The sequence below is a fragment of the Lissotriton helveticus genome, chromosome 6, assembly GCF_964261635.1.
Source record: "Lissotriton helveticus chromosome 6, aLisHel1.1, whole genome shotgun sequence".
NCBI lineage: Eukaryota > Metazoa > Chordata > Amphibia > Caudata > Salamandridae > Lissotriton > Lissotriton helveticus.
Window position 1 is genome coordinate 1343117634 of NC_136067.1, and position 20358 is coordinate 1343137991.

Here is a 20358-nt window from a genome sequence, read left to right on the forward strand (position 1 = left end):
TGCTCGGCAATACGTAGCGGTAATGGCAAACACTTCGCTAACACAGTATTTCAGCAAGTTACTAAACTACTAGGAGTGGAACACAAGTGTACCACCTGGAGGGTAACGGAATGATTGAGAGGATGAATGACGTATTCAAGAGTAATGTGTCGAAGATCTTTAAGAGACTGAAAAATAATTGGCTTTACTACCTTACCCTTGCTCTGTATGCGTTCAGAAATACCCTCTCAAAGGATCATCATTTGACCGTCTCAAACGTTCCCATACTTGAGCATTAATATATGCCACTTGTTAGAATTGGTATTCCTTGTTGGTTGAGGTATGTACCTAGGCAAAGACGGCTCCTCCGCTAAGGTGCAGGAGCATTGCATCACTGCTCTTTGAGCAGGAAAATACAGGTAGGCATTCTAATTTTTCCTTTAAACTAATTCAAATGATTTGTTCTGATACCAAGTCTGCAACAGAAAGTGTTTGGCAAGAAATGAATGCATACATGTCTGCCTTAACAAAAGCTATACACGTTTATTCTCTATTTTAGGAGACCTGAATATACATTTTGACGATCCTCTAGACACAGGCGCAGTTGATTTGATCAATGACCTGGCAGCCTATGACATCCACCTGACCAATTCCGGAGCCTCACACAATAAGGGACATCTACTAGATCCAGTGTTCACTAATATCTACTCTCTGGTTACTAAAGAGGCCCTCCCCCTCCCATGGACGGACCACTTTATGGTCACCTTTCATCTACCAGGGTTATTCAGGAAACCACATAAACTAGCAACATATACCAGGGACAGAACATGGGCCAGACTCTCGGCGGAAGACTGGACTAGAACCCTTAACTCTTCAACTCCTACCCTTCCGGCTGATTCTGATATTGCCGACAAACAATTTAGGACATGGATCTCCACCTCTCTCGATTCCATCCTCCCTTTAAAAAATCGTGAGGAAAAAAATGGGAAAATGGGCTCTGCCCCCTGGTATACCCCCGAACTCAGATCTCTCCGCAAAGAGTGCAAAAGAGCAGAGAGATTGTGGAGAAAGGACTGGCTTCATGCCAGTAAGGAGGCCTATCGAAGGTCGGTGAGAGTCTATAAATCTACTTTAAAGCTCGCTAAAGCCACTCATTATGATGCCAGAATAAAAAACTCTACCAACTCGGCGAGAGAATCATATCTCATCGCCAAAGAATTGCTTAAAATCCCAGTTCCTCCCTCTTCGGACCCACCCCTGGTGGACAGAAGCAACGAACTGGCTTTGTATTTTAATTCCAAAATCACACGAATACTAGCCTCCCTTCCACCTCCTAGTCCATCTCTCAACACGGACAATGAGGCGACTACCAATATTATGGGTAATAGCCTACATCCTCAATTACTCACATTCAGAGCAATATCTTTGGATGAAGTAGTCTCAACATTGGCCAAGATGAAAAGCGGCTCTCCTCTTGACCCGGCCCCTGTCAGATTTCTAAAAACAGTGTCCTCTACCATAGCTCCTATTATCATGGAACTTATCAACATCTCCCTATCACAAGGTTGTGTCCCCCCGAGTTGGAAGAGCGCTGTTGTTAAGGCCCTTATCAAAAAACCATATTTGGATCCTGCAGACATGGCCAACTACAGACCGATTTCGCTTCTCCCTTGCATCAGCAAGATGGCTGAGAAACTGGTCAATGGGCAATTATCCCAATACCTTGAAACTAACAATCTCCTGCGCCGGTCACAAACGGGATTCCGCCCTGGCCATGGTACGGACACCGCACTCCTCACTGTCATCGAGGAGGCAAGGTGCATTCTGGATTCAGGAGGGTCAGTGGCGGTGATCCTCCTGGACCTCAGTGCAGCCTTTGATACGGTGGACCACCGTGTGCTTCTCCATCGGCTGGCGAGGGCAGGAGTCGCGGGTAAGGCGCTTGCTTGGATAGACTCCTTTCTATCAGGCCGCTCATTCCAGGTGTGGGACGGCAGTTCACACTCTGCCCCTCTTCCACTCTCAAGCGGAGTCCCTCAGGGGTCTTCGCTTAGTCCCACCCTGTTCAATGTGTATATGGCCCCATTGGAAGACGTCATTGCCCCCTATGGAATAAAAACAGTGAGTTATGCGGATGACACGCAACTTGTCGTTTCACTATCTCACCTTGACAACCATCCAGAGAACTTATTGAACTGCCTCCAGGACATTCATCTCTGGATGTGCGAGTCATCGCTGAAGCTCAATGGAGCAAAAACTGAAATAATGCTTATGGGCAAGAAATGGACATCCATTCCCTCGTCGGTCTGGCCAGACGTTTTCGGTGAGGTACCTACCCCGAAAAAAGAAATTAAGACACTGGGAATCTGGCTGGAACCAGAACTGACCATGAAGACCCAAGCAGCCAAAACAGCAGGCATCTGTTTTGGACTCATGCGATCCATACGTAAGATCCTTCCACTTCTTCCCCCTGTATCAAGGAAATTACTGGTCCAAGGCCTTATCCTTGCCCGGTTGGACTACAGCAATGCCATTTACCTCGGCGCGCCTGAATACACCATGGCTAAACTACAACGGACACAAAATGCGGCGGCGCGGCTCATCATGGGCCTTCCTTCCAGAGCCCCAGCCAGTCCAGCCCTCAAAGCCCTACATTGGCTCCCAGTACGTCAGAGGGTGGAATTTAAGGCTATGTGCACCGCCCATAAACTCATCAACGGTGTAGGCCCTGCCGTTATGGAAGACATGGTCACCCCCTATAAAGCCCCTAGACGTCTGCGCTCAGATAACGAACGCCTGGCCATTGTCCCCAGATTCAGAAAAGTACGCACCGGTGGTCGACGCTTTGCGGTAAAAGCGTCCTCAGGATGGAATTCACTCCCCCGCAGCCTCCGTCTGGAACCCTGCTACCCACTCTTTCGTAAAAGACTGAAAACCTTCCTTTTCCCCAAATAGTACCCACTACAGTATCCCCTCCTCTTCGGTCTACACTAATTTAACAGCGCGGGGATGCCTTCGGGTCACCAGGCGCTTTACAAATCGCTAAATAAATAAATAAATTCTAAACAGGTTCAGCTGCAACAGTCCAACGGTACTGCACCACCCCTGCTTTTGTCTTCAGCAATAAGCATTGGTTCCTAGGTCTTCGTGCAAAACTTTGTGAGGACATGGAGGGAACCCAAATTTCAAGGCCCCTACCAAGTAAACAGCAGTAAAAGTGGAGGGGATGCGGAACTGGGTGCACGTAACGGACCATATACCATTTTCAGCCTCACTCACACAGAGAGGGGAGGAGGCAGTGGTCCAAGAGTAAATGACACAATAAAGAGACCGTTAAATGATATTTTCAGTGGTTATAATTATTACTCATAATTTGCTACTGTATTATGTGTTTTATAGATGCAAAAGACCCCACCAATTGGGAAGAAATATAATGCTTTCGCAGAGCTGTTTTCAATGATACAGATATACATCCTTTGCATGATTCTTTACTTGATAATATGTGGTATAAAGATAGGCATAATATAGGTACTGATATACAAAATGATAGTTGTTATGTATGTTCTCTTATTCCCCATGCCATACAAACACCACCTTTAGTGGGTCCTAAATAAGTGCCTGTTAATATAATGAACTGTTTATTGCAGCTTTTCTTCTGGATGATAAAAGCACAATTACAGCCAACTCATGTTAGGCTTGTGACCGCCTGGGTTAATACAACTGGATTTGATACAACGCCTGAAATTTTACGAATTCTGACAGATAAAATAGAAATAATGAAAGATATCCAGAATTAAGGGAGCAAGGCAGAAATATAGTTATGTAAATTGGAAGGAAGCAGTATTGGTACGAGGTATTCTAGGGGCTCTAATATACTATCCACATGTAGTGATTATTCTGCCAATCCTCTGCCCAAGTTGTGCAGCCAGGCCAGTATTAAGTATTGAGGCATCAGTATTTGCCAATAATAAATGGTTTACTGAAGCTAGGTTCACATTTAGGGCCATATCTTTATGGAATAACACAGAAGAAAATAGTCTTTTGAGATTCGATGATGCAACAGCATCAGGTCAGCAAGTATGGGATGAAAACATACAGAGAAATATTAAAATATGGCAATTGCTCCAGATTGTTGCACAAAATAGTAATATAAGAATGGGCTCGAAGTGTGTGTAATTTGGACGCGCTGTTGGAACGACTTTCCTGCCATTTGGACCTCCTTACCTGGAACTCTTGTCGCCTGCGTTTGCCTGTGGGGGTTTGCATTGATTGCTGAAGGGGATTACTGCCTGCCTTGCCTGCCGCCTTCTCATCTTGCGGACCGCGCGCTGCCCAGGACTACACCTCCCAGAGGGCAGCGCGGGCTCGCGAGAGGCGTGTGGCACTTTTCCCGCCCCCGGGGCTTCAAATTGTTGCGCGGACTCCCGCGGCGTGGGATGTGCTGTTGGAACGACTTTCCTGCCATTTGGACCTCCTTACCTGGAACTCGTGTCTCCTCCGTTTGCCTGTGGGGGTTTGCATTGATTGCTGAAGGGGATTACTGCCTGCCGCCTCCTCATCTCGCGGACCGCGCGCTGCCCAGGACTACACCTCCCAGAGGGCAGCGCAGTCTCGCGAGAGGCGTGTGGCACTTCTCCTGCCCCGGGGCTTCAAATTGTTGCCCGGGCTAAGGGCGGGCCCGTCCGTGCCAGTCAGGACCAGGAAGGGTCAGGGCAGGGCCACCCACCTTGGTCCCAGAGCTACTTCCTATGAGGTCTTGGTCGAGCTCTGTGAGGCAAGGCTTTTGACCTCTTGCTTCACATCCTTCAATCCCCCAAAGTGAAGCCAATTTCCAGTATAGAGCTATCACAGGCGTTTACACTACTTAAATCCTGCTATCACTGTAAAGGGAAGATGGAGAAACAAAAGCGTACAGTGGGTACCCTAGATGCGTTTCTGGTTAGAGCAGAATTGCTCCTTACCCACGAGATCGAATTAACGGAGCGAAGGCTCTCCCTTGATCCTACAATGTTCCCGCTATCCAGGGAGGAAGAAATCAATAGATCTTTAACCCCAAGGGTTATTATCCAACAACAAATCCCCACTCCTAACCAGTCTTCACAACTTAATCCCACTACGAGCCATCATAGAGAACTTAAACATCCTCTATCACCAGGGTCAGGCCCAAAAACCCGGAATCAATCAAAATTAAAGAAAGGGACAAAAACAAATACAAATCAAACAGGAATAAAAGGGGGGTAAAGATGGGAGAAAAATGAGCCACTAGGTCCAAATCCTACAGGAATTCAATCAGTACAAACACAAACGAAGGTAATTGCTAGTGTCCATGTAACACATTTAGAAGTACTCACTCCGATTCTAAATGCCCCTCAACAAAACCCTAATGACCCTAAAACAGCGATAAAAGATCTCATCAGAGGCCTCTTAGAAGTACATACTAAGGCCATGATGTCTTCATTCAGCTCTCTCATAAACGAAAGATTCAGCAGTATAGAGCGGAAGTTGGACTTATTAAAAGAGGATTATAGAATCACTTAGAACATCACCAGTAAACTTAAATTCCAAACAATATGCCAGGGAGGGTTCCTTCACGCAAAAAGAAGGCCCCAAGCAGAGCTCCCAGGAGATTATCTCAGGCCCATTAAGGGAACCATATATATCCACCGCACCACAACTTAACGTCCCCCTCTAGGCAGGAGCACAAAAGCAGACAAGGGTTATTTAACAGGGAAAAGGAATCCAATCTCAGAATTAGAATGAACCCAGTAAATTTGGATTTACCACCAGCCTCTTGCCCATATGTTTTAATCCTTTCAGGGGTCCCAGTCCTAAAACATGGACAGATTGAACCCTGGCCATCCCTTCGAAATAAAGTGGTAGACTGGCTGACCAAATACAAGCGCTTTAACCCTGACCATATAAATGAAATTATCATGGTTCGCAGTGTGGGTTGGCTGGTTCCCTCATCAAAAACAATTGAGGGGGATTGCATCGTTGTACATTTTAGGTCCCCTCGAATGGTCTGTTCTCTTCTAAACAATAAAGAGGCTCACCCTCCCCTATACTCAAATATCCTGGCGCTTCCCCTAGGTTTTTTCTATAAACCTCCAGCAATTTCCAGAAGAGAAGGGAATGGGTCAGTTATAACTTCGAACAGATTTGATCAGCAGTCCACTCTTGAGGAAATAGACTGACAACTAACTCATGTTGATGGGTCCATTTTGGGTCCAAAGGAAGCAAACAGTGGGGTTTATCACCCTATCCTCCTTCCTGAATCTCCTCTGGCAGTAGACAGGGTGGTAAATCACCCGCCTACGTTCCCGGACCCCATCTCTGATCAATCAGAACGGGTGCAGCCCTCAACATCAGATGCACCTGCCACGAGAGGGGTCCCGTTTAAGATAGTTTTTTGCAACATCGCCGGCCTTCTCTCTAAAGCAAACGTAGGTGAGTGGCTTATCTTCGCACGGGACTATGGCATTATATGCCTACAAGAAACCGGGGCTGTTTTACCCATACATTTAAACGGCTACAAAACCTATTTTTCGCCCGCAATACCATCTCCATCGGGACGTGCAAAAGGAGGCCTAGCGGTGTATATCACAAATTTAATCCAAGTTCGGGAAATTACTGTTTTAAAAATAGAGACAAATTATCAGATAATTTTAATTGAAATAAATAAAATGGATCACCTTGTGTTAGTTAATTTTTATAATAACTTATCTCAGCCTCAGCTGATTGACATTTTAATGGAAATTCGTATTTTTCTTTTAGATTTTAACACCAAACTCCAAGGAAAAAACCCTATTATCATTTGGGGGGGGCGACTTCAACTTGACACTTTGCCCAAAAAATGAAAATATCACATGTGGCCTCTTAGATGAAAATGACACTAGTATCACTCATTTCACTCATTCCCAAAGTGGGGCCTGTCTGAACGAGACGATATTTAGCCTACAATTAACCATGGCTAATGAATTAGTATCGCCCATAGTTCCCTTGACACCCACTTTCAATGGTAAAGGTGCCTCTAGTTGCATAGACTTCATTCTCCTAACATGGACGTCCTCTTCCTTTATCTCAAACTTTAACACCCATGATTGCGTATTCAGCGATCACTTCCCCATATCAGTCACCTTGTCCCTCCCGCTGACTGGAAGAAGTCCAACCTTTATGGGGAGGAAAACTTACTTATGGTCAGGTTGAATGGCTACGCCTTGAAGTGGGCAAAGGACGCCTTGAAGTGGGCAAAGGTCGGTCCGGTAAAAGTCACAGAAAAAGTGGTGAAGAACTCCATGAGAGAAATAATCACCTGTTTGGCAGACCACTCGTCCCCTCAGGAGATTATAGATAATTTGTTGTTATTTACCAACTCCACAAAACAAGCCTTAACCATCAAACCTAAAGGAGCAAAAGACAACCAGATCGTCTGGTTTAATCCTGCATGTACCAAAGCCTATTCAAACCTGAAAAAAGCCCTTAACGCTCTAGTTGGAGATAGGAAACAGATCGCCCAACTTAGGACCACCTATAATAAAGTCATATGATCAAGAAAGCTGGAATTAAAAGAGGAACTCTGGGCAGAACTACACAAAAGTTGTCGATTAAATGGCAGTGCCACTTTCTGGAAAGTGATAAATACCCCATTTCTGTCAGGTCCCAGTGGTTCAAATAAAATAGAGGTTACAATAGATGAACCGTCCTGGATTACCCACTTTTCTAAAATATTTGGGACAGTAGCTAGTTCGTTTACAGATCTGCCCCTCGCAGGGACAACTCCGAACAGTTCTAGCTTCCCTTCCTTTCCCCTTGCACTGGATTTCACGTTAAATGAAGTCGAGGATGCATTAAGAGCCAGCAAAGGGGGAAAGGCTCCAGGCCCCGATGGGGTCCCGGTTGACCTCTACAAATTTAAAATAGATCTCTGGGCCCCAATTCTACTTAGGGTATTAGATGCAACCTGTAAAATCGGATTGTTGGATTCATGGTCAAAATCCATCTTGATACCAGTATTTAAAAAGGGCGACCAATTAAATCCAACTTGCTATCGTCCCATTTCCTTACTGGATTCCTTTGGAAAAACTGTGGGGCGTATTATTTTAGAACGACTACAGTCTTGGTCCATAGAAAATAAGATCATATCTGACATTCAGTATGGATTCAGGGAAGGCCTGGGTACCATTGAGCAGGTCTTAAATCTGTCCCTGCTCAAGGGTAAATACGTGGACGCAAAAGGTGGTAGTCTTCATTTAGCCTACGTAGCTCTTACTGCTGCGTTCGACTGCGTGGGTCACTCGAAGCTATGGTCCATTTTAACAGATATGGGAGTTCACCTATTGCTAGTTACAATTTTACGGGAAATGTACGCGAACGCCACAGCCCGAGTGAGATATGGCACGGGAGGTGAGCTGTCAGCATCATTCAGGGTTGAGCGGGGAGTCAGAGAGGGTTGCGTTCTGGCCCCCTTTTTTATTTTGTACACTAATGGTCTAGAAAAAGCCATGTTGGAGGGGGCAAAGGACCTACCCTTAATTCAACATCGTCAGATTCCCGTTCTCCTTTACGCGGATGATGCGGTGATTATCGCCCACACCCCCATTGAACTTGAGCGTTCACTGTCCCGTTATAATTCATTTATGTCAAATCTAGACTTAAAACTTAACATCAAAAAAACCTTCATTATGAACTGTGGCCATAAAAGAACTAAAGGGCGAGCAATTTACCTTAACAACACTAGGATAGAGTATTCCCCCACTTACCCATACCTCGGGGTCCTAATAGACAAAAAGGGCACTTGGAAAGGAGCCATTGAGGCAAGAAAACTGCAGTTTTTAAAATCAACTATGGCCCTGGTAAAATTTACTCAGAGATTAGGTAGAAGAGCGCCCGAGCAGTTGATTTGTATTTATTAGGCCAAATGTATCAGTACTGCTACTTACGGGGCTGGGGTGTGGGGTTATGTTCAGGCAGAATCCCTACAAAAAGTGGAAAACAGCTTTCTGAGGTTCTTGCTTGCTGTTCCCCAGGGTACTTCCACATTTAGCTGCCATTTAGAATTGGGCCTGTCCTTTATTACTGACATCATAAAGGTCGAGCCCATACTCTTATGGCACCATCTTTGGACCTCAGAAAAACTGTCTTTCACTCAAAGCATTGTGAGGGATTGTCTTCTGCTAGAAAACAACAAGATTGGCTGGCTTAGATATATTAAAGGGTTTCTCTATGATATGGGCCTAGAGAATCTCTATCTGTCCCTGCAAGCATTGGATTAGATTTCCAGGAAAACGTTAAAAAAAAAATCGATGCTTAAGCCATTTAGCGGAGCTTCGTTTGACCGTGAAAGCCAGCAAACCCACGGTTCAGCACGCTCTACTGATTCAATCCTCCATGTTGATCCAGCCCTACCTAACCTGGAATGTAAGCAGTTAGGATAGAATCCTGTTGACCAGGTTTAGGCTAAACACTTTTTTTCGGCTAGTCACATTTCCAAACCCCAATGACTGGTCGCAGATGCTCCCTCGATGCCCCTGTGACTATGTCTCTTCCCAATCCACTCTACACTCGATCCTTTTCTGTAAATTCTATCTAGAGCCTAGAAAGATATACCTTGTTCCCATTTTAAAAAGTCTTGGACTGCGTCAATGTCGCCCCGCCTTTCTGGTTCTTCAACTTCTTGAGTCTGATCTCCTAGCATTAAACATCGCTAGATTCTTAAAATTTTGTATCCGAGACAGAAAGAACCTATAAATGAATTTTGTTGCTTTTTTCCTTTTTAACTCGTTGCTGTTCATTTGAACTCAATTGTATTTTAAATTATTTAATCAGTGTATTTTTCCTCTATACAAATGTATTATTATTCTATGTATGTACTTTTATGGTCTTCTACAATTTGAAACCGAAAAAAGTAATTACTGACCGACTGTGTGTAATTTGGGTCTGACTTGAGCTTCTCTTATGGTGCAGTCACTCTCCCAGCCGTTTTATTTTGTGCATATGCAATAAACGTGCTTCTTCTCCCTTTGTTACAGATGAGCGGATTAATGATTTTAGCTACATAAAGGATTTTTCACGACAAGCTCACAGGCAATGTGATATTATGACAATAAAACTCTAAAAACAACTTGTAACATTTTAAACCGTTTTATCGCATCTTTCTATGCCACTCTTTGGGAGGAAAAGCCAGCGATGCAACAAGAAGAAATAGTTTAACAATTCAATATGAGGCTTACCATGGGTCTAACCGCGATGTCCACAAAGTTTTTTGGGCTAGATTTGGGATGGGAGGGACATTTTTTGCATTGTTTAAAGGATGGTTCTGTCCTTGAACGCATGATGCTATCAGACGTCTAAATGATCATTATTCCATGTACTGTTTTTCTCCACGTGTTCAGAAATGCTATGCCTTGACCACCATCTTCAGTAACTTACCAATGCTGCTTAGGCCAAATATAGCCAGACTATGAGTCAGCATCTGCTTTTTTTTTTAATGGAGTGATAATTTAAGTCATAACCTTCATACTGAGGTTACCACATAGATAAAGAATCACTTATGAGCATGGTGATGTATTGCCAGGACAAGAAAGATCGGCTATATATTTGTGACCAATGTAAAAAAAGAAGGGGACCCCCTCTAAAGATACAGAACAAGGTCAGAGAGAAGAGGGGAAAATAATTAAACCTAAAGAAAAATCTGTATATATTTGTGACCCTAACAGGTCTGCAGGTGATAAGGTAAAGATTATCTTCATAACTTTCTCTGGGTTGCCTATATCAAAACACTAAGGAGGTTATAATGTGCTCTGGCTCCATGCATGGAATATGTACATTTCATTTTAGAAGGCAGACGACCAGATTTTGCACACTTTCGATTAGGGAGGGCAGTCAATCAGACTCCGAGTGGCCATCTTTGCATACCGGTGGAAACTTCTGGTCCCAAAATTTGATACTGGGAATTCTTTCTCTAGGCTCTCACCTGGCATGTTTGCATCCATAAGAACACACGGTCCTATGAAGTGGCTGTGAAGCGATATTTATTCCTACTAGTTCCAGTGAGGTGAAGATTCTCAATGCAGTTGATGCTTCCTAGAGCCATACAGGGTTTAAGAGGGTTGCTGGGGGTATGACCAGATTTAAAAAATGTTCCTTTTGACCCAGGAACAAGGTTGGATTGTTTGGTGGAGGAGCTCAGAGACTGCTTTTAGGTCTCTAGTGATCTTGCTAACTCCTCCAGGTGAAATCTGATTAGGTTTCAGAGGAGGCCGGGGAGCAACCCAGGCAAACTCTTTTCATTGGTTTGCTGCAGAGCACATCTTCAATGGTAAAGCTGATGAGGAAACTGCGTGTCTATTAGAGTTATGCTAAGTGGATGTGTAGTGCCTCACTCACCCAGAAAGGATACCCTGGCACAGGAAGGTAGATGACAAACTGAGAGTGAACGGAAACCCGGTCACATTTTCAGCTTCTCTTTTGAAACAGGTAAAGAGCTACTCTTAAGAAGGTAAAGGGGGAGTTTGTTACAGCTAAAGGTCTGCATTCAGACACTTTCAATACTATGCTCAGGAAAACAGAAGTCCAGACTGGGCTCAACTTAATGCTCGATTGCTCCACAAGCTGGAAGAAACCTAGGTGGTCAATGTCTTAAATGACTCCTGGAATGTATGTGCTGGATACATAATCAGCAAAAATGTTCACAAGTCCTATGATGAAAGCTCTCTACATCGGAGAAAATGTGCTGATTTTGTCAGTTTTACAAGTGCAAATTACAGACACCTCCTCACAAGGTTATGTAATTGCAACCTTCCTTTGATAATTCAGGTAGAGACAATGTTAAAAAAACAGCACACCCAATGATGTATCGGCAATTAAAGGTTAAGCAATTCCTTTTGATTTGCAATCTTGTGTTTATACTAGGGTGAATATGGCCGAAGGGGACTAAGAATCCTTGAAGTAAATATTGCAATAATGTTCACAACAGATGAGCCAGATACATTTTTTGTAGTGCGCCCTTTTGAATGTAGAATGCAGAAGTGACTATCACTTCATAAAGGAAAAGTACGAAGGAGAACTTGCAAAGCCATCACTGTTCTTCTTAAAGTTGTGCTTTACTGGAGTTTGTCATCAAAGCACCTAATGTTATTTATTGTGTTTTACTAACAATACAAATAAGAAGGAAATCTATACTGGTTTTATACCGAGGTTGGGGAAGGGGAAAGGCACTGGCATGTGGTCACTGGCCTCACTGATGGGTTTTTCTATATTTCCGGTATTAATTACACAATGCTGATATCTGCACGTTTGGGATGGAGGAGCAGGCAAGACCTACTATCAGAGCAGAAGACTGGAAATCAATAAAGTTTGAAGCAACAGAAGCACTGAAATGGCATTTAAGTCATGATACTGCCAACTGATGTTGAAATTTAATAGGCATGGGCACGGATGGCAATGGGTTTGGATAAAGAGAATGACAAACCGATTAATCGGAGGTAATTTGGAAATAGGCACACTCCCTATTGCAGATTATCCTAATCAGCAGTGAATGGCGAAGTTTATTAAGGAATATTTATCCCCAATAATGTTCAATAAATCTACCGTACCAGAGGTCATTGGATAAGTTGTTATGGTATAGACAAGACAGCATAAGAATTACACATGTGGGATGGTCATGCTCACAGGTTTGTGTTCGGTGCACATACATCTGAGTATGTCAGAGAATTGTTGTTTTCAGAACCACAATGACTGCCACACCATTGCACCCAGTAGCATTATTAGCTCTTTTCCTGGATCCATTTTAGTATGTTGACCCTAGGCATCTTAAAATGCAGGTTCCACAAAGTTGAACCTACAGGGACGAAGTTTCAGGAATGGATTTCAAGAATTTAGAATTAACAGCAACTTATTGACAAAATCACCAGAGAAGGGGTCAGAGTCAACAGAATAAAACACTTTCCTTCCCAGCATCAATATTTATTTCCGAACGATTTCTTGTTGATCGCGTTATCAAGGGTAAATAAAACCGTGGATGCTGAAAGCTCGGTTGAAGACAACGAAGTGCACAGGGCAGTATCGGCCTTCTGCTGTAACATTGCTGTGCTGGACTTTCTATTCCTCTTTGTATAATTTAGAACATTCCACCCTTATAGGAGGAATGTAAACCTTTCCATCGTTAAACACCCTAGCCTAAGGCTCACTCTGTTACTCTGATACAGCACCTTTAGCAGTTACGGCTGTTCTGATATCTAGCCTTGTAAACTATTAGTTGTTCTATTTGTGTGTACAACATCTAAAAGGCAATATCAGTTTCACATACCTCTGAGAACCTTTGCTGGTCTGGAAGAAAAGAACCATCATTGTCATCATTTGATAGAGTCTGTGACACTGCAGGGTTTTGTTTGAGTACGTCTGGAAGAAACACATCATCCAAGTCACGGACTGATGATTCACTAGGCCGTGGCTTCTCACTCTTGGAGGTGACGGAGATTACACTAGGAGAGGCTACGGAGGGCACACTTGGATAAGCTGCTGATGTCACAACTGGAAAGGCTGTACCATAATCGCTTGAATAGCTTTCAGGGGCTTTGCTTGTGTATGCTGCTGAAGCCTTGCTTGGGTAGGCAGATGCCACACCTGAATAGCCTGCAGATGTTGTGGCTGGAGAAACTGCAGAAACTACACTTGGATAGGCTATGGAGGCCTTGCTTGGCGAAGCTGAAGATGCCACTGTAGAAACCACACTTGGATAGGCTACGGAGGCCTTGCTTGGCGAAGCTGAAGATGTCACTGTAGAAACCACACTTGGATAGGCTGCAGAGGCCTTGCTTGGAGAGGCAGTGGAGGCGAAAGATTGAGCAATGGACTTATCTTGCTTGCTCACCGCTGGCTTTTCAACTTTTGCGGTCTCTTTATCTTTTGAGCCGGATTCCTGTCTGCAGTAAGCTGGACGAGGTTTCTCCCCCTTCTCCAGGGACTTAATCTGACTTGGTGTTAAAGACTGGAATTCAGTCTCATGGCCTTCAATCTTGGACCGTTCTACACTGATCTTCCAGAAAGCAGACTCCTCCTCTTTTTTGGTGGGTGCTGTTCCATCCATGTTGGGTGTCTTGTTGCCTTGAGACTGTTTTGTTGGTTGTGCACCATGTGCCCCTTTGGGAGTTGGGCCCCCCTGAGCTGCTTTGGCAGGTTGCTTTGCTTCAGTCGGCAGGACGGGAGCCCCACTTTCCTCCAGGGTGGGCAATGAAGCAACACTGAACTCCATTTGGCTCTGCAATGGTTTGAGGAAAAAAAACAATTTAAGCAAATTGCCAAAGATTTACACTGCTTATAAATGAAGTACTCCTACAACAGAAAACAGTCATTGGCAAAAACAATAGGCCTGGTGTTAACAACTATTGACTTTGTCAGTGCGTGATTTGTAATGTTTTTACAATAATTTATGTCACGGAAGCTGATAGCCCCTCATTAATCTGTTTTAAAAAAAAGTTTTTGTTTCAGAAAGTACACACTGTCATAGTAATCGTAGGAACTCAATAGAACTGCTTTGAGTTTTAATGTACTTCTATTGCAAGCATAGAATGTCGCCGCTTGCACTGAAGTTAGCCAATGTATTAAGTAGGCTTCCCCATGCTGAATGTAGTAGAGCGTGAAAGAAAAATGTGAATGACAAAAGAACGGGCCAGTGGATAAAAAGGGCTGGCTGAAAGCCCCTATAAGTAGATTATAAATATAATTTTAGTAAACTCAAAAAGTCTTTGATAGTGCCAGTCCTATAAAGGTGCACCGAATCTGATTAACTTTTGCATAACAAGTAGCACGATAGGTAATACTTTACATATGCAATTTGTGCTAATCCTATTACTCACCAGAACTATTCAGAAAATAACTTTAAACTTTAACATGAATTTTATATATTATATATCATACAGTATCATTTTCTAATAATTTCTTTCTCAAAGCAGAACATTGTCATAGAGGGAGGGCATGGGGTTCATTGAATCAAATTTAAATAAAAAGCAGATGACTAGAAACTCTCGCCGAGCCAAAACACAGCCAAACATAGACAAGATTGTTATGGCTGACGAGTCAGCCTAAGGTTAACCTTCGGTGTTTAGTCATTTTCACTGATGTCAACAACCACCAAATGTCGAATTCAAAACCCACTCTTCAGCCATCATCCTCTTTCACAGCATTAAAAGATATTCTATTGGCCGTGTGCCATGTTGCAAAATAAAAGGTCTAGAGTTTTGCGACTTTTCAACCAGAATAAACCGTGACCTCATGGATATTTAGATCCTTTTCAGAAACGTATCTAATGGATATTTATAAGGAAACTATGCGAAGTGGAAAGTATTTTGCGAGATGACCATTCAAACTTGAAATATTTCAGCATATGTAGACATGCAAAACAATGTTAGCTGCTTAATACAGATTGTAGTTCATATGGCCGTCCTTTGCATCGCCAGATACATGAAATGATTAGCTGAGAGATTCGTTTTTAGAGGCATGAAAAACAAGCATTGGCAAGACAGCTGGAGTAAAATATGGGAAACCTGGAAGCATGACTTGGCTGAGTTGGGAGTAAGATCCTTGGCTTCCATCCCTGCTTAGACTAAAAGCAACTTTTAAAGAAATCCATCACCACCGCCCATCACAGACCCATGAGTAGCAGTGAAGGCTGGAAAAAGCGAACTTCACACGTTTGGCACAGAAGTGCCATTGCAAGAACGCTGTCCACCAGGAAGCGGGGTAGCGCAGCCAGGTGTGTAACTGTAGCAATGTAAGATGGTGGAGGAAGTGGCAGCCTCTGCTGGAAGCGAGCCGACACAAGGATCTGTGGGTCAAAGGTAACGGACAGGCCTAACTCGAGACATAACCGCCTCTTCAATTGACACTTACCAGACTCCCCGCCCTAACCGAGAATTCCCAGGCTCCCCAAACCTTCCCCACCAGTATGGCAGATACAGACAGGGAGATTATCTGCCTTGGAGGCAAATTCTGAGCACTGAATGTAAAAATTCAGAACATAAGTTCCACCTTACAAGTCTCATTATTTCAGCGGTCTGTAATACATAAGCGCAGCAGGTGCATCTCCTTGAGTTCTCTTGCGACTCAATGCCTCAACGAGGGAAAGAGAGAACAAAAGGAAAATAAGAAGAAAACAAGGGAAACAAAAGACAGAGCGTACTGATAAGTCATTAGACCCCCAGGATATAGCGGCATGGATTAGCAAATTTAGCGGCACAAAAATGGAAATTTAATTGCACAAATATGGAAATTTAGCTGTAATTTTGCTGCATTTTATTTGGCCGTTTTTCCTACAACAAACACAGATACCTTAGTTTTTTTTAGTTATTTAACAACATGAAGCTATGTATATTTGATTTATTTTCAATGTAGACACTTTGTTTGGCTTCAAGGCTACATATAGGACATAAGCAGGTTAATGAATAAATGCCCCCAAAGCAATCCCCCCCAGGGCCCGGTGCACACTGGGCACGCGGCAGGCCCACCAAGAATTTTTTTTTTTTTACAAAATACGGCAGCGGGGGCCAGCCCGTGAGCGGCGGGCCCCAAAAGCAATGCCCCTCAGGGCCCGCCACGTGCCCCGTGTGCGGCAGGGCCCAAAAGCAATGCCCCCCAGGGCCCGCCGCACACTGCATGACAAGGGCCAGACTGGACCTTGGTCGCCCATGTGTCAGGTACAGCTAAACAGCTTATTGTCCTCTTTTGGAAAAACAAAGACCCCCCCCCCCCCCCCTCCACCATTACATTATGATTTAGTAGACTTTGGCCGATATTAGCCATGGAAATGATAAGCCATAAGATCACCCCTTCCGAGAAGTAATTCACAGCTAGATGGTAAACCCTAATTGACTATGTGTCCCAACTAGAATTCCTTTCTTTTACTCTCCCTTAACTGAGGACACTCCCAACTATTTGATTAAATAAAAAAAACTCAGAATCCTGAATTGAAAACCTGATGTATCCACCTTCCAGCTCAGAGGCTACCAGCGTGTTCCATTGTGTCCCAAATCACAGGTCTGTTGATATCTGTATGCAAGGGTCCCTCACCTTCCTATTAGTAAGATTGCTGGATCCTTCCATAAAGGTTGAAATGCCTATCGGATTCCTCGCCTCCTTTACCGAAATTGTTCAGATGGGATGGGCGGGATAATTTTGGGAATATTGTGAATATGTTGTTTTACCTCCTTCCGGAAATATAAGGGAGCAAGGTGCACTGTCAATTAATTCCTTTCTTTCAAAATCCTGATTGGTTAAAGGCTAAATTCTCGCCTTCTTTTCTTCCTCCATGTGTTAAAATAATTCCCAAAGAAGGTTTGACTAATTGACGTTGTACCATAGTGTAAAGTTTTTGTAAACTGTCAATAAAAAGATTTGAAGTAAAAAAAAAAGTTCCTTCTTCCTCCAAGAGCTTTTACAACATAGCAAGTGTTCTCAAGTTTGGTCTTCTCCAGTTTTACATGTCTTCTGTGGGTTCTGGATGTCTGGATTTCGCGGGCACTTTTGTAAAAATCGTGGCATTTTTACAAAAGTGCTGATTTCGCGGCAAATCGCGAAATCACAAAATCCTGGAGGGTCTGATTAATAAGCACGCGAAGACAGGATACATCGCTAGGCACCACAGAAATAATGGATCAACGCAGGGCACTATCTTCTGTTCTCCAGCAGACTATAGCCCTTTACCAGGGAAAAAAATACTGGCAATGATGTGGGCCGTCCCAGGACCTGCGCTTTCGTCACATGCACCTCATGACAGTGGCGAAGTGTATTAGAGGCCAAAGACTCACTGCCCTGCTTCTGCTACGCTACCGCGGAGCTCAACTTGTGCAGTCCAGAGAGTCCTGCTCTTCACCACCATCTCTTCACTGCGGCCTGTGCGCCCCATCACCAGCTCCTCTCTGGCTCCTAGGCAGCATATTCCTACATATGTTGCAGAGACGTTTAATCTTACAGTATGCTGATCCTAAAAGGTGCACTACTTTATCTGGTCTCTGTTGGGGAGGCGGCCAGGCTGTCTTTCTGCAGTTGGGAAATTGGGGCACCAATCTTTTTATCTGGCTTACTGCAAGCACTGAGAATTCCTTGCCCTTTCATGACTCGGAGCATTCGGATATGTTTCAATGTATTGGTGGATTACATCTGATGGCTGTTTCATATGTGTGGACTGTCTTAAGCTGCTGCCTGGTCACCCATTCATCTATTTTGGAGCCTACTGGCGCAGCCTGCACCCACCAAAAGGAAAGAAGGGGGGGGGAAGGGAATGAGAGATGGCAAGAAAGAGAGAAAGAGTGAAAGAATGAAAGTTAAACGAGAAACAAAAGAAAATAGCAAAGAAAACAATTTTTTTAAAAGGCGAGAAAGGAGGCAAAAAGAAAGATGGAAAGAAACAAGGAAGAAGGCAAAAAAGAAAAAGGAAAGGAAAAAGGAAGATGGAAGATACCACATGCACGTACGTAATTACGTCGTTAGGGAGATTCTCGCATGAAGGACAAGAGGCACAGAAGAAAGCATTTTTTAGGAGCCAGGAACCGCTCTCTTCTAAGCCTCTACATCAAGGAAGACAAGGAGGACTGTGGGGTGCTGCTCGAGGCTGCGGACATTGTGTGCTGTTTCCTGAACCACTCCTCGGCCAATGGGACTTACAAAGTGAGGCTACACGGACCTTCCCGCTCTTGCTTTTGCCCCTGCCTGCGAAGTTTGGGATGCTGATTTAGGGCTTTGCTCGGGCGTGCTACGGGACTGCGAGGACCAGGGGGCCAAGCAACACCTTCACTGGCCGCACCTGGGTCCTCTTCCCGCCCATCATCCTTAATAGCGCCTCGTGGCCCCCGCTCCGCGGGAGCCGCTCGAGGCTGCGGACATTGTGAGCTGCTTCCTAACCACTCCTCGGCCAACGGGACTTACAAAGTGAGGCTGCACGGACCTTCCCGCTCTTGCTTTCGCCCCTGCCTGCGAAGTTTGGGACGCTGATTTAGGGCTTTGCTCGGGCGTGCTACGGGACTGCGAGGACCAGGGGGCCAAGCAACACCTTCACCGGCCGCACCTGGTTCCTCTTCCCGTCCCGTCCCTTCTCGACCACGCCTACTCCCGGAGCAGTATAACATCAGTCTCCCACTCCCGCACCGTGGGACGCGCGCGGGCGGACGCCGGGCTAAGCCCGGGCCAAGGGCGGGCCCGTTTTAGCCCGTTATAGACCGTGTGAGACCGGACCGGGCCCCCCCTCTAACCGCCCCACCACAGGACTTGATTCAAAATTGTATGTACTTTGTATTTTATATCCCCTAAACAGTCTATTCGATATTTGTAGTAACCATTACGTTAGGGACCTTACCCAGTACCAAGGCTTATACTATGTCAACACGGGGAAGTAGAAGCAAAACAGCTGCAGGAGAGGCCCAGCTCACTGATCCCATGGATTAACTATGTTGTGACAACTGCTAGGGATTTATTTAATCTTAATCTCCTGGCTGATCAGGAGAGCTTCTCTGATATTTCAAAGAAAGAGCTAAAGTCTTCTTATTTACACAAGAAAGCTCAAGCGCGTAGTGACTCTACTATGCAGTTAAGCATCCTTCAGTATTATCACTCCCATAGGGATTCATCTGGGTTCTCTAAATACCTAAAGGTTGTCACCAGACCATCTCATCGTTTGTCCTTATTAGATTAAGACTCGGAATTGTCCACCATTTGGTTGCGTTCCAAGCTATGAAAAATTATCCCTCTATTCCATGCCCATGCGACGGGGTCACCAAACAGAGTACTGTGCATTTTTTATTTTTGTGTGACCTCTATAAAAACCTTCGCGTTGCATATTTAAAACCACTATTCATAAAACGGGCAACTATAACGGTAAATTCGGCAATGAGGATGCTGTTTTCTCTTGATGACCCTGACATTTGTTTTCATACAGCCACGTTTATTTTGAAATCTGTGGCCGCAAGGAAAAGTATGGTCTTTTAATTATTCTGTTTTATTGTATTATCGAGCTGCACCAAACCTGTTTTTATGGGGTAATCATATTAGAGTGTATTAATATGATGTATATGTACTGTTTGCTTTTATGATTGATCTTTTTTAATCGAATAAAGCTTTGAACCTTGAACTTGAGTGTTTACTGTATAAAATACTAAACCCAAAATACACCCCACTTACATTTACATAAAACAGTTACAAGTGTGCTACAAATTAAACACAATAACGTTTGGTGTTCTTCTAGGGAACATTTTATTTAAGAACAGTTGGGGAGATAGATTCCAGGAACACAATATAGTATGCTGTGAAATAGCGGCAGTCCAATTCCAAAAGGACTCTACAACAGCATTAGAATGAGACAGGAACTGATCAAGCTGGGAAGTGCCCTCTGCT

The 20358-nt window shown here is 44.1% G+C and overlaps 1 protein-coding gene across 2 annotated transcripts in view; it reads right to left on the reverse strand.

Annotated features, from left to right (window-relative positions):
- The window catches only part of C6H1orf198 (chromosome 6 C1orf198 homolog), a 152113-nt gene that overhangs the window by 25752 nt on the left and 106003 nt on the right, over positions 1-20358 (reverse strand). For both annotated transcript variants that reach the window (XM_078649074.1, XM_078649073.1), the window contains exon 3: positions 13286-14236. In XM_078649074.1, the coding sequence (XP_078505200.1) occupies positions 13286-14236 (951 nt within the window). The remainder of the gene's footprint in view (positions 1-13285; positions 14237-20358) is intronic.